Here is a 12916-nt window from a genome sequence, read left to right as displayed (position 1 = left end):
ACGGTGTCTGATGATGTTACTCTCCGGTATAATGACGGTGTCTGATGATGTTACTCTCCGGTATAATGACACTGTCTGATGATGTTACTCTCCGGTATAATGACAGTGTCTGATGATGTTACTCTCCGGTATAATGACAGTGTCTGATGATGTTACTCTCCGGTATAATGACGGTGTCTGATGATGTTACTCTCCGGTATAATGACGGTGTCTGATGATGTTACTCTCCGGTATAATGACAGTGTCTGATGATGTTACTCTCCGGTATAATGACGTTTTCTTCTCTTGTCCTCAGGGGTTGTCCTGGTTTATCCTGTAAAGAATGAGCTGCGTCTGAATATCCCCAACGCTGAGAATGCTGAGAGAATAATCTGGAGAAAAGATGGCGGAGATCTTCTGACCGTGACCTGCGGCTCCGATCCTGTGGCTGAAGGACTGTCGTTATATAAGGGGTCTCTGAGGATGGAGCTCATGTCGGGACATGATGGGATATATCACGCTGATGTCCGGCAGTCTGATGAAAGTTCTGTCCGCTCTGAGTTCGGTCTTCGTGGTGCGTATGTGTCTGCGCTGGAAGCCTCTTACACCCCCGGTCCCGTAACGTGCGGTTTTTCTCTATGCAGCACCGTTGTGTAATGACGAGTCTGGACGCGATGGTTGACGTTGGTTCGTCCTTTCTTGTTTGCACATTTTTGGGTGGTAATTGAACTATTCTGAGGATTGTGGTAGAGACCGGATTGTTCGTTTCCCTCTCCGTAATCCGGTCCATCCCTCAGATCAGATGATGATCATACGATCGCCGTCTGCTGGAGATGGACAGACTGTGGACGCTGATATCATCCTGGCTACAAAACGTTTCTTTAGAATTTTTATAGGGTAACTAAACTTTCAGAAAACTTCTGACATGGCATAGCGACACAAATACACACATATGTCATAGTGACGTGTCAGAAGTTCTGATTGGTGGGGGTGCGAGCACTGAGACCCAACTGATCGGTAAAACCAAACCGCAGAAGAGCCCGGGTGAGCAGTGAGTCGCTTGGTTTCTGATTGGCTTTTTCCGAGAAAAAAAATCAGCCAATTGATATAAGGAAGAGGAAAGTGTCTGGCACGATGTGACGGTCATAAATTTGGCGCGTCTTCTGATTTCCTGATCTAAGTCTATTATGGAGTGTTTTTTCGGGCAAAATTTCTGCTGTGAAAAGCAGCGCTGAAAAACAAACCGTTTATACTTGGCCCCTCCCTCTCTACTGTGCATAGTCCGGCTTTCTATAATGACGCTGCAGTCTGTGATTGGCAGCGGAAGTCACATGGGGTGAAACGCCATCCCAGGAGGCCGGACTGCAGGAAGGAGGAGGGAGTTCTGGGTAAGTAGGATTTTTTCTTTTTTTCCTGAGCTGCGATTCCGCCACAAGTCGCATCACTCGGCTTTCAGTTGCGGGTTTTGCAGCCCCATTGAGTTAAATAGAAAAATTTCCACACACAATTCCATTGGTTGCTGGGGGTTGTTCTCAGCGCTGACCTCCTGCCCCGGTGTCCGCAGCCTCTCCTGCCCCGGTGTCCGCAGCCTCTCCTGCCCCGGTGTCCGCAGCCTCTCCTGCCCCGGTGTCCGCAGCCTCTCCTGCCCCGGTGTCCGCAGCCTCTCCTGCCCCGGTGTCCGCAGCCTCTCCTGCCCCGGTGTCCGCAGCCTCTCCTGCCCCGGTGTCCGCAGCCTCTCCTGCCCCGGTGTCCGCAGCCTCTCCTCCCCCGTGTCTGGCCTCTAATTCTTTATTCTCATTATTTTGCAGTACTTGATCTGGGGAATGCAGAAACTGAACTCCAGATTAAGAGATCGGTGAAAACGCAATCTACAGAGAGCGGAGACGGCACTACAGGTAATAAAACCGCCACAGCCGGAGCAGATCTCATCCTAGAAGACGTCCCTCTATTCTTGGCAAGTGATTGGCCGTAGAGCGGGCGTTTAACCCCTGCACTGCCCACGTCTGTCCCCGCTAGGACCGCTGAGGGTTATGTTCACATGACGTCTATGAAGCAGAGAAATACGGGACTCTTCTCACGAGGAATCCTCCAAATGTTTTTTAAGTGTTTCTTCAAAGTGTTTTTGGCGTTGTCCATGGGAAATGGTCCAAATCGGCCTCAAAAAAGAAGTGACGCTTCCCTCTCTTATACCCGGCGGAATTTTACACCTTTGTTTTTTTAAACCGCTTCCTAAACTGACACCTCGCATGCACTACGAGAACCATGATCTGCTGTGCGGAGCCGTTCTCAAGGCGTATTTTGGAGCGTAATGCGACTGTTTTGCGCTTTGAAATATGCCTGAAAAAGCTCCGTGTGAACATACCTTTCATTTTAACTCTAAGTCTCTTATATTATTTAGGCCCTGTTCACACAGAGATTCTTTGCTGTGGAAACCGCTCGTGGGAAAAAGACACGATATGCCGTATCTTGAGCAGTTTCCATCTCAAAAACCCCACTGAAATCAATGGGAGATGAAAATAAGACGTTTTCTTGCCACGTTTTTTGACGTGTTTGACGCGTTTTTCGGCAAAAAACACTCGCGGTTATTCCCTCCGTCTGTTGAAGACATAGCTAAAAAAAAAAATCCCGGCAAAAAGACGCGTGTGGTGCAAAACCACTTCAAAATAACTGGAGCTGATTTTTCGAGGCAGAATTGTGTGTGAACAGGCCCTTAAGGGTAGGAACAGACACAGGGTGAACACTGCAGATTATAATCTGAAAATGATCAATGAAGCTCATACTCCCCCCCCCCCCCCCCCCCCGGCTGTAGCGCAGCGCGGCCTCCTGGGATGACGTTTCATCCCATGTGACTCCTGCAGCCAATCAAAGGCTATGGGAGTTACATGGACTACAGCGTCCTCCCAGGAGGCCGAGCTGCGCTCAGAAGAGAGAGACGCGTCGCCATGGTAAGTTTGAATGTTTTTTTTCCATTTCCACAGCGGACAGGCTGCCCGAAAAACCACATCGTGATTTGCTGCGGTTTTTCAGACTGAATCCCCAGCGGCAGCCACGGCGGATACGCTGTGTAGTTTTACGCTTCATATTCGTCCTGACTCCGCGGTGCGTTCCTACCCTTATTGTTCTCAACTTCGGTGTTATTAGAGGTGGAAGGATTTGGGCGTCTTTCACACACACGTTTTCTGGCCATTTAAACTGCATTAAAAAAAACGCTTGTAAAAAAGTCAGCGATATTAACACGTAACGTGCATTTTTTATGGCTTTTTTAAAGTCCCATAGAGAAGATTATGGAAAAAAGCGCCTGAAAAACGTATAAAAATGCAGCAAAACGCTGAGTGTGAATCCAGCCGCACGCTCGTCCTTTTTTATCGCGTGATGTCCTTGTAATAGTTTGGTAGCAGCTGCCTCGGTCCAGTACGCTCCTCCTGATGAGACACGTGTAGTTTGGGGGGTTCGGTTGCCGCTGGTATATTGCTGTGGTTATATGTGTATATCTGGGATATTGTTGCGGGTATATGTGTATATCTGGTATATTGTTGTGGGTATATGTGTATATCTGGTATATTGTTGTGGGTATATGTGTATATCTGGTATATTGTTGTGGTTATATGTGTATATCTGGTATATTGTTGTGGGTATATGTGTATATCTGGTATATTGTTGTGGGTATATGTGTATATCTGGTATATTGTTGTGGGTATATGTGTATATCTGGTATATTGTTGTGGGTATATGTGTATATCTGGTATATTGTTGTGAGTATATGTGTATATCTGGTATATTGTTGTGGGTATATGTGTATATCTGGTATATTGTTGTGGGTATATGTGTATATCTGGTATATTGTTGTGAGTATATGTGTATATCTGGTATATTGTTGTGGGTATATGTGTATATCTGGTATATTGTTGTGGGTATATGTGTATATCTGGTATATTGTTGTGGGTATATGTGTATATCTGGTATATTGTTGTGGGTATATGTGTATATCTGGTATATTGTTGTGGGTATATGTGTATATCTGGTATATTGTTGTGGGTATATGTGTATATCTGGTATATTGTTGTGGGTATATGTGTATATCTGGTATATTGTTGTGGGTATATGTGTATATCTGGTATATTGTTGTGGGTATATGTGTATATCTGGGATATTGCTGTGGGTATATGTGTATATCTGGTATATTGTTGTGGTTATATGTGTATATCTGGGATATTGTTGTGGTTATATGTGTATATCTGGTATATTGTTGTGGGTATATGTGTATATCTGGTATATTGCTGTGGGTATATGTGTATATCTGGGATATTGCTGTGGTTATATGTGTATATCTGGTATATTGCTGTGGGTATATGTGTATATCTGGTATATTGTTGTGAGTATATGTGTATATCTGGTATATTGTTGTGGGTATATGTGTATATCTGGTATATTGTTGTGGGTATATGTGTATATCTGGTATATTGTTGTGGGTATATGTGTATATCTGGTATATTGTTGTGGGTATATGTGTATATCTGGTATATTGTTGTGGGTATATGTGTATATCTGGTATATTGTTGTGGGTATATGTGTATATCTGGTATATTGTTGTGGGTATATGTGTATATCTGGTATATTGTTGTGGGTATATGTGTATATCTGGTATATTGTTGTGGGTATATGTGTATATCTGGGATATTGCTGTGGGTATATGTGTATATCTGGTATATTGTTGTGGTTATATGTGTATATCTGGGATATTGTTGTGGTTATATGTGTATATCTGGTATATTGTTGTGGGTATATGTGTATATTTGGGATATTGCTGTGGGTATATGTGTATATCTGGGATATTGTTGTGGGTATATGTGTATATCTGGTATATTGTTGTGGTTATATGTGTATATCTGGTATATTGCTGTGGGTATATGTGTATATCTGGGATATTGTTGTGGGTATATGTGTATATCTGGGATATTGTTGTGGGTATATGTGTATATCTGGTATATTGTTGTGGGTATATGTGTATATCTGGTATATTGTTGTGGGTATATGTGTATATCTGGGATATTGTTGTGGGTATATGTGTATATCTGGGATATTGTTGTGGGTATATGTGTATATCTGGTATATTGTTGTGGTTATATGTGTATATCTGGGATATTGTTGTGGTTATATGTGTATATCTGGGATATTGTTGTGGGTATATGTGTATATCTGGTATATTGCTGTGGGTATATGTGTATATCTGGGATATTGTTGTGGGTATATGTGTATATCTGGTATATTGTTGTGGGTATATGTGTATATCTGGGATATTGTTGTGGGTATATGTGTATATCTGGTATATTGTTGTGGGTATATGTGTATATCTGGTATATTGTTGTGGGTATATGTGTATATCTGGTATATTGCTGTGGTTATATGTGTATATCTGGTATATTGCTGTGGGTATATGTGTATATCTGGTATATTGTTGTGGGTATATGTGTATATCTGGTATATTGTTGTGGGTATATGTGTATATCTGGTATATTGTTGTGGGTATATGTGTATATCTGGTATATTGTTGTGGGTATATGTGTATATCTGGTATATTGTTGTGGGTATATGTGTATATCTGGTATATTGCTGTGGGTATATGTGTATATCTGGTATATTGCTGTGGTTATATATGTATATCTGGGATATTGCTGTGGTTATATGTGTATATCTGGGATATTGTTGTGGGTATATGTGTATATCTGGTATATTGTTGTGGGTATATGTGTATATCTGGGATATTGTTGTGGGTATATGTGTATATCTGGTATATTGTTGTGGGTATATGTGTATATCTGGGATATTGTTGCGGGTATATGTGTATATCTGGGATATTGCTGTGGGTATATGTGTATATCTGGTATATTGTTGTGGGTATATGTGTATATCTGGTATATTGTTGTGGGTATATGTGTATATCTGGGATATTGTTGTGGTTATATGTGTATATCTGGTATATTGCTGTGGTTATATGTGTATATCTGGTATATTGCTGCGGGTATATGTGTATATCTGGTATATTGTTGTGGGTATATGTGTATATCTGGTATAATGTTGTGGGTATATGTGTATATCTGGGATATTGTTGCGGGTATATGTGTATATCTGGGATATTGCTGTGGGTATATGTGTATATCTGGGATATTGTTGTGGGTATATGTGTATATCTGGTATATTGTTGTGGTTATATGTGTATATCTGGTATATTGTTGTGGGTATATGTGTATATCTGGTATATTGTTGTGGGTATATGTGTATATCTGGGATATTGTTGTGGGTATATGTGTATATCTGGTATATTGTTGTGGGTATATGTGTATATCTGGTATATTGTTGTGGGTATATGTGTATATCTGGTATATTGTTGTGGGTATATGTGTATATCTGGTATATTGTTGTGGGTATATGTGTATATCTGGTATATTGTTGTGGGTATATGTGTATATCTGGTATATTGTTGTGGGTATATGTGTATATCTGGTATGTTGTTGTGGGTATATGTGTATATCTGGGATATTGTTGTGGGTATATGTGTATATCTGGTATATTGTTGTGGGTATATGTGTATATCTGGTATATCTGGTATATTGTTGTGGGTATATGTGTATATCTGGTATATTGTTGTGGGTATATGTGTATATCTGGTATGTTGTTGTGGGTATATGTGTATATCTGGTATATTGTTGTGGGTATATGTGTATATCTGGTATATCTGGTATATTGTTGTGGGTATATGTGTATATCTGGTATATTGTTGTGGGTATATGTGTATATCTGGTATGTTGTTGTGGGTATATGTGTATATCTGGTATATTGCTGTGGGTATATGTGTATATCTGGTATATTGTTGTGAGTATATGTGTATATCTGGTATATTGTTGTGGGTATATGTGTATATCTGGTATATTGTTGTGAGTATATGTGTATATCTGGGATATTGCTGTGGGTATATGTGTATATCTGGTATATTGTTGTGGGTATATGTGTATATCTGGTATATTGTTGTGGGTATATGTGTATATCTGGTATATTGTTGTGGGTATATGTGTATATCTGGTATATCTGGTATATTGTTGTGGGTATATGTGTATATCTGGTATATTGTTGTGGGTATATGTGTATATCTGGTATATTGTTGTGGGTATATGTGTATATCTGGGATATTGTTGTGGTTATATGTGTATATCTGGGATATTGTTGTGGGTATATGTGTATATCTGGGATATTGTTGTGGGTATATGTGTATATCTGGTATATTGTTGTGGGTATATGTGTATATCTGGTATATTGTTGTGAGTATATGTGTATATCTGGTATATTGTTGTGGGTATATGTGTATATCTGGTATATTGTTGTGGGTATATGTGTATATCTGGGATATTGCTGTGGGTATATGTGTATATCTGGTATATTGTTGTGGGTATATGTGTATATCTGGGATATTGTTGTGGTTATATGTGTATATCTGGTATATTGTTGTGGTTATATGTGTATATCTGGGATATTGTTGTGGTTATATGTGTATATCTGGTATATTGCTGTGGTTATATGTGTATATCTGGTATATTGTTGTGGTTATATGTGTATATCTGGGATATTGTGGTGGTTATATGTGTATATCTGGTATATTGCTGTGGTTATATGTGTATATCTGGTATATTGCTGTGGTTATATGTGTATATCTGGGATATTGTTGTGGGTATATGTGTATATCTGGGATATTGTTGTGGTTATATGTGTATATCTGGGATATTGTTGTGGTTATATGTGTATATCTGGTATATTGCTGTGGTTATATGTGTATATCTGGGATATTGTTGTGGGTATATGTGTATATCTGGTATATTGTTGTGGGTATATGTGTATATCTGGGATATTGTGGTGGTTATATGTGTATATCTGGTATAATGTTGTGGGTATATGTGTATATCTGGTATATTGCTGTGGGTATATGTGTATATCTGGTATAATGTTGTGGGTATATGTGTATATCTGGTATATTGCTGTGGGTATATGTGTATATCTGGGATATTGTTGTGGGTATATGTGTATATCTGGGATATTGTTGTGGGTATATGTGTATATCTGGTATATTGCTGTGGTTATATGTGTATATCTGGTATATTGCTGTGGGTATATGTGTATATCTGGTATATTGTTGTGAGTATATGTGTATATCTGGTATATTGCTGTGGTTATATGTGTATATCTGGTATATTGTTGTGGGTATATGTGTATATCTGGTATATTGTTGTGAGTATATGTGTATATCTGGTATATTGCTGTGGGTATATGTGTATATCTGGTATATTGCTGTGGGTATATGTGTATATCTGGTATATTGCTGTGGGTATATGTGTATATCTGGGATATTGTTGTGGGTATATGTGTATATCTGGGATATTGTTGTGGGTATATGTGTATATCTGGGATATTGTTGTGGGTATATGTGTATATCTGGGATATTGTTGTGGGTATATGTGTATATCTGGTATGTTGTTGTGGGTATATGTGTATATCTGGTATATTGCTGTGGGTATATGTGTATATCTGGGATATTGTTGTGGGTATATGTGTATATCTGGGATATTGTTGTGGGTATATGTGTATATCTGGTATATTGTTGTGGGTATATGTGTATATCTGGTATATCTGGTATATTGTTGTGGGTATATGTGTATATCTGGTATATTGTTGTGGGTATATGTGTATATCTGGTATATTGTTGTGGGTATATGTGTATATCTGGGATATTGTTGTGGGTATATGTGTATATTTGGGATATTGTTGTGGGTATATGTGTATATCTGGTATATCTGGTATATTGTTGTGGGTATATGTGTATATCTGGTATATTGTTGTGGGTATATGTGTATAACTGGTATATTGTTGTGGGTATATGTGTATATCTGGGATATTGTTGTGGTTATATGTGTATATCTGGGATATTGTTGTGGGTATATGTGTATATCTGGGATATTGTTGTGGGTATATGTGTATATCTGGTATATTGTTGTGGGTATATGTGTATATCTGGTATATTGTTGTGAGTATATGTGTATATCTGGTATATTGTTGTGGGTATATGTGTATATCTGGTATATTGTTGTGGGTATATGTGTATATCTGGGATATTGCTGTGGGTATATGTGTATATCTGGTATATTGTTGTGGTTATATGTGTATATCTGGGATATTGCTGTGGTTATAGGTGTATATCTGGTATATTGTTGTGGTTATATGTGTATATCTGGTATATTGTTGTGGGTATATGTGTATATCTGGTATATTGTTGTGGGTATATGTGTATATCTGGTATATTGTTGTGGTTATATGTGTATATCTGGGATATTGCTGTGGTTATAGGTGTATATCTGGTATATTGTTGTGGTTATATGTGTATATCTGGTATATTGTTGTGGGTATATGTGTATATCTGGTATATTGTTGTGGGTATATGTGTATATCTGGTATATTGTTGTGGTTATATGTGTATATCTGGGATATTGTGGTGGTTATATGTGTATATCTGGGATATTGCTGTGGGTATATGTGTATATCTGGTATATTGTTGTGGGTATATGTGTATATCTGGTATATTGTTGTGGGTATATGTGTATATCTGGTATATTGTTGCGGGTATATGTGTATATCTGGTATATTGTTGTGGGTATATGTGTATATCTGGTATAATGTTGTGGGTATATGTGTATATCTGGTATATTGTTGCGGTTATATGTGTATATCTGGGATATTGTTGTGGGTATATGTGTATATCTGGTATATTGCTGTGGTTATATGTGTATATCTGGTATATTGCTGTGGTTATATGTGTATATCTGGGATATTGCTGTGGTTATATGTGTATATCTGGGATATTGTTGTGGGTATATGTGTATATCTGGTATATTGTTGTGGGTATATGTGTATATCTGGGATATTGTGGTGGTTATATGTGTATATCTGGTATAATGTTGTGGGTATATGTGTATATCTGGTATAATGTTGTGGGTATATGTGTATATCTGGTATATTGCTGTGGTTATATGTGTATATCTGGTATATTGCTGTGGGTATATGTGTATATCTGGTATATTGTTGTGAGTATATGTGTATATCTGGTATATTGTTGTGGGTATATGTGTATATCTGGTATATTGTTGTGGTTATATGTGTATATCTGGGATATTGTTGTGGTTATATGTGTATATCTGGGATATTGTTGTGGGTATATGTGTATATCTGGGATATTGTTGTGGGTATATGTGTATATCTGGTATATTGTTGTGGGTATATGTGTATATCTGGTATATTGTTGTGAGTATATGTGTATATCTGGTATATTGTTGTGGGTATATGTGTATATCTGGTATATTGTTGTGGGTATATGTGTATATCTGGGATATTGCTGAGGGTATATGTGTATATCTGGGATATTGCTGTGGGTATATGTGTATATCTGGTATATTGTTGTGGGTATATGTGTATATCTGGTATATTGTTGTGGTTATATGTGTATATCTGGGATATTGTGGTGGTTATATGTGTATATCTGGTATATTGCTGTGGTTATATGTGTATATCTGGTATATTGCTGTGGTTATATGTGTATATCTGGGATATTGCTGTGGTTATATGTGTATATCTGGGATATTGTTGTGGGTATATGTGTATATCTGGTATATTGTTGTGGGTATATGTGTATATCTGGGATATTGTGGTGGTTATATGTGTATATCTGGTATAATGTTGTGGGTATATGTGTATATCTGGGATATTGTTGTGGGTATATGTGTATATCTGGTATAATGTTGTGGGTATATGTGTATATCTGGTATATTGTTGTGGGTATATGTGTATATCTGGTATATTGTTGTGGGTATATGTGTATATCTGGGATATTGTGGTGGTTATATGTGTATATCTGGTATAATGTTGTGGGTATATGTGTATATCTGGTATAATGTTGTGGGTATATGTGTATATCTGGTATATTGTTGTGGGTATATGTGTATATCTGGTATATTGTTGTGGGTATATGTGTATATCTGGTATATTGTTGTGGGTATATGTGTATATCTGGGATATTGTTGTGGTTATATGTGTATATCTGGTATATTGTTGTGGGTATATGTGTATATCTGGTATATTGTTGTGGGTATATGTGTATATCTGGTATATTGCTGTGGGTATATGTGTATATCTGGTATATTGTTGTGGGTATATGTGTATATCTGGGATATTGTTGTGGGTATATGTGTATATCTGGTATAATGTTGTGGGTATATGTGTATATCTGGTATATTGTTGCGGGTATATGTGTATATCTGGTATATTGTTGTGGGTATATGTGTATATCTGGTATATTGTTGTGGGTATATGTGTATATCTGGGATATTGTTTCGGTTATATGTGTATATCTGGTATATTGTTGTGGGTATATGTGTATATCTGGTATATTGCTGTGGGTATATGTGTATATCTGGTATATTGTTGTGGGTATATGTGTATATCTGGTATATTGCTGTGGGTATATGTGTATATCTGGTATATTGCTGTGGGTATATGTGTATATCTGGTATATTGTTGCGGTTATATGTGTATATCTGGGATATTGTTGTGGGTATATGTGTATATCTGGGATATTGTTGTGGGTATATGTGTATATCTGGGATATTGTTGTGGGTATATGTGTATATCTGGGATATTGCTGTGGGTATATGTGTATATCTGGTATATTGTTGTGGGTATATGTGTATATCTGGTATATTGTTGTGGGTATATGTGTATATCTGGTATATTGTTGTGGGTATATGTGTATATCTGGTATATTGTTGTGGGTATATGTGTATATCTGGTATATTGTTGTGGGTATATGTGTATATCTGGGATATTGCTGTGGGTATATGTGTGTATCTGGTATATTGTTGTGGTTATACGTGTATATCTGGTATATTGCTGTGGTTATGTGTGTATATCTGGTATATTGTTGTGGGTATATGTGTATATCTGGTATATTGTTGTGGGTATATGTGTATATCTGGGATATTGTTGTGGGTATATGTGTATATCTGGTATATTGTTGTGGTTATACGTGTATATCTGGTATATTGCTGTGGTTATGTGTGTATATCTGGTATATTGTTGTGGGTATATGTGTATATCTGGTATATTGTTGTGGGTATATGTGTATATCTGGTATATTGTTGTGGGTATATGTGTATATTTGGTATATTGTTGTGGGTATATGTGTATATCTGGTATATTGTTGTGGGTATATGTGTATATCTGGTATATTGTTGTGGGTATATGTGTATATCTGGGATATTGTTGCGGGTATATGTGTATATCTGGGATATTGTTGCGGTTATATGTGTATATCTGGTATATTGCTGTGGGTATATGTGTATATCTGGGATATTGTTGTGGTTATATGTGTATATCTGGTATATTGTTGTGGTTATATGTGTATATCTGGGATATTGCTGTGGGTATATGTGTATATCTGGGATATTGTTGTGGGTATATGTGTATATCTGGGATATTGTTGTGGTTATATGTGTATATCTGGTATATTGCTGTGGTTATATGTGTATATCTGGTATATTGTTGTGGGTATATGTGTATATCTGGGATATTGTGGTGGTTATATGTGTATATCTGGTATAATGTTGTGGGTATATGTGTATATCTGGTATATTGTTGTGGGTATATGTGTATATCTGGGATATTGTTGTGGTTATATGTGTATATCTGGTATATTGTTGTGGGTATATGTGTATATCTGGGATATTGTTGCGGGTATATGTGTATATCTGGTATATTGTTGTGGGTATATGTGTATATCTGGTATATTGTTGTGGGTATATGTGTATATCTGGGATATTGTTGTGGGTATATGTGTATATCTGGGATA

At 37.5% G+C, this 12916-nt stretch overlaps 1 protein-coding gene across 4 annotated transcripts in view; it reads left to right on the top strand.

Moving 5' to 3' along the window:
- Positions 1–12916, top strand: part of CD58 (CD58 molecule) — an 84776-nt gene that overhangs the window by 57334 nt on the left and 14526 nt on the right. For all 4 annotated transcript variants that reach the window (XM_075854736.1, XM_075854735.1, XM_075854734.1 and 1 more), the window contains 2 exons: positions 296–553; positions 1788–1874. In XM_075854736.1, the coding sequence (XP_075710851.1) occupies positions 296–553; positions 1788–1874 (345 nt within the window). The remainder of the gene's footprint in view (positions 1–295; positions 554–1787; positions 1875–12916) is intronic.

The sequence above is a fragment of the Rhinoderma darwinii genome, chromosome 2, assembly GCF_050947455.1.
Source record: "Rhinoderma darwinii isolate aRhiDar2 chromosome 2, aRhiDar2.hap1, whole genome shotgun sequence".
In the NCBI taxonomy this organism is placed as follows: Eukaryota; Metazoa; Chordata; class Amphibia; order Anura; family Rhinodermatidae; genus Rhinoderma; species Rhinoderma darwinii.
Note: the sequence above shows the minus strand (reverse complement) of the source record. Positions and strands in the feature narration are given on the sequence as shown.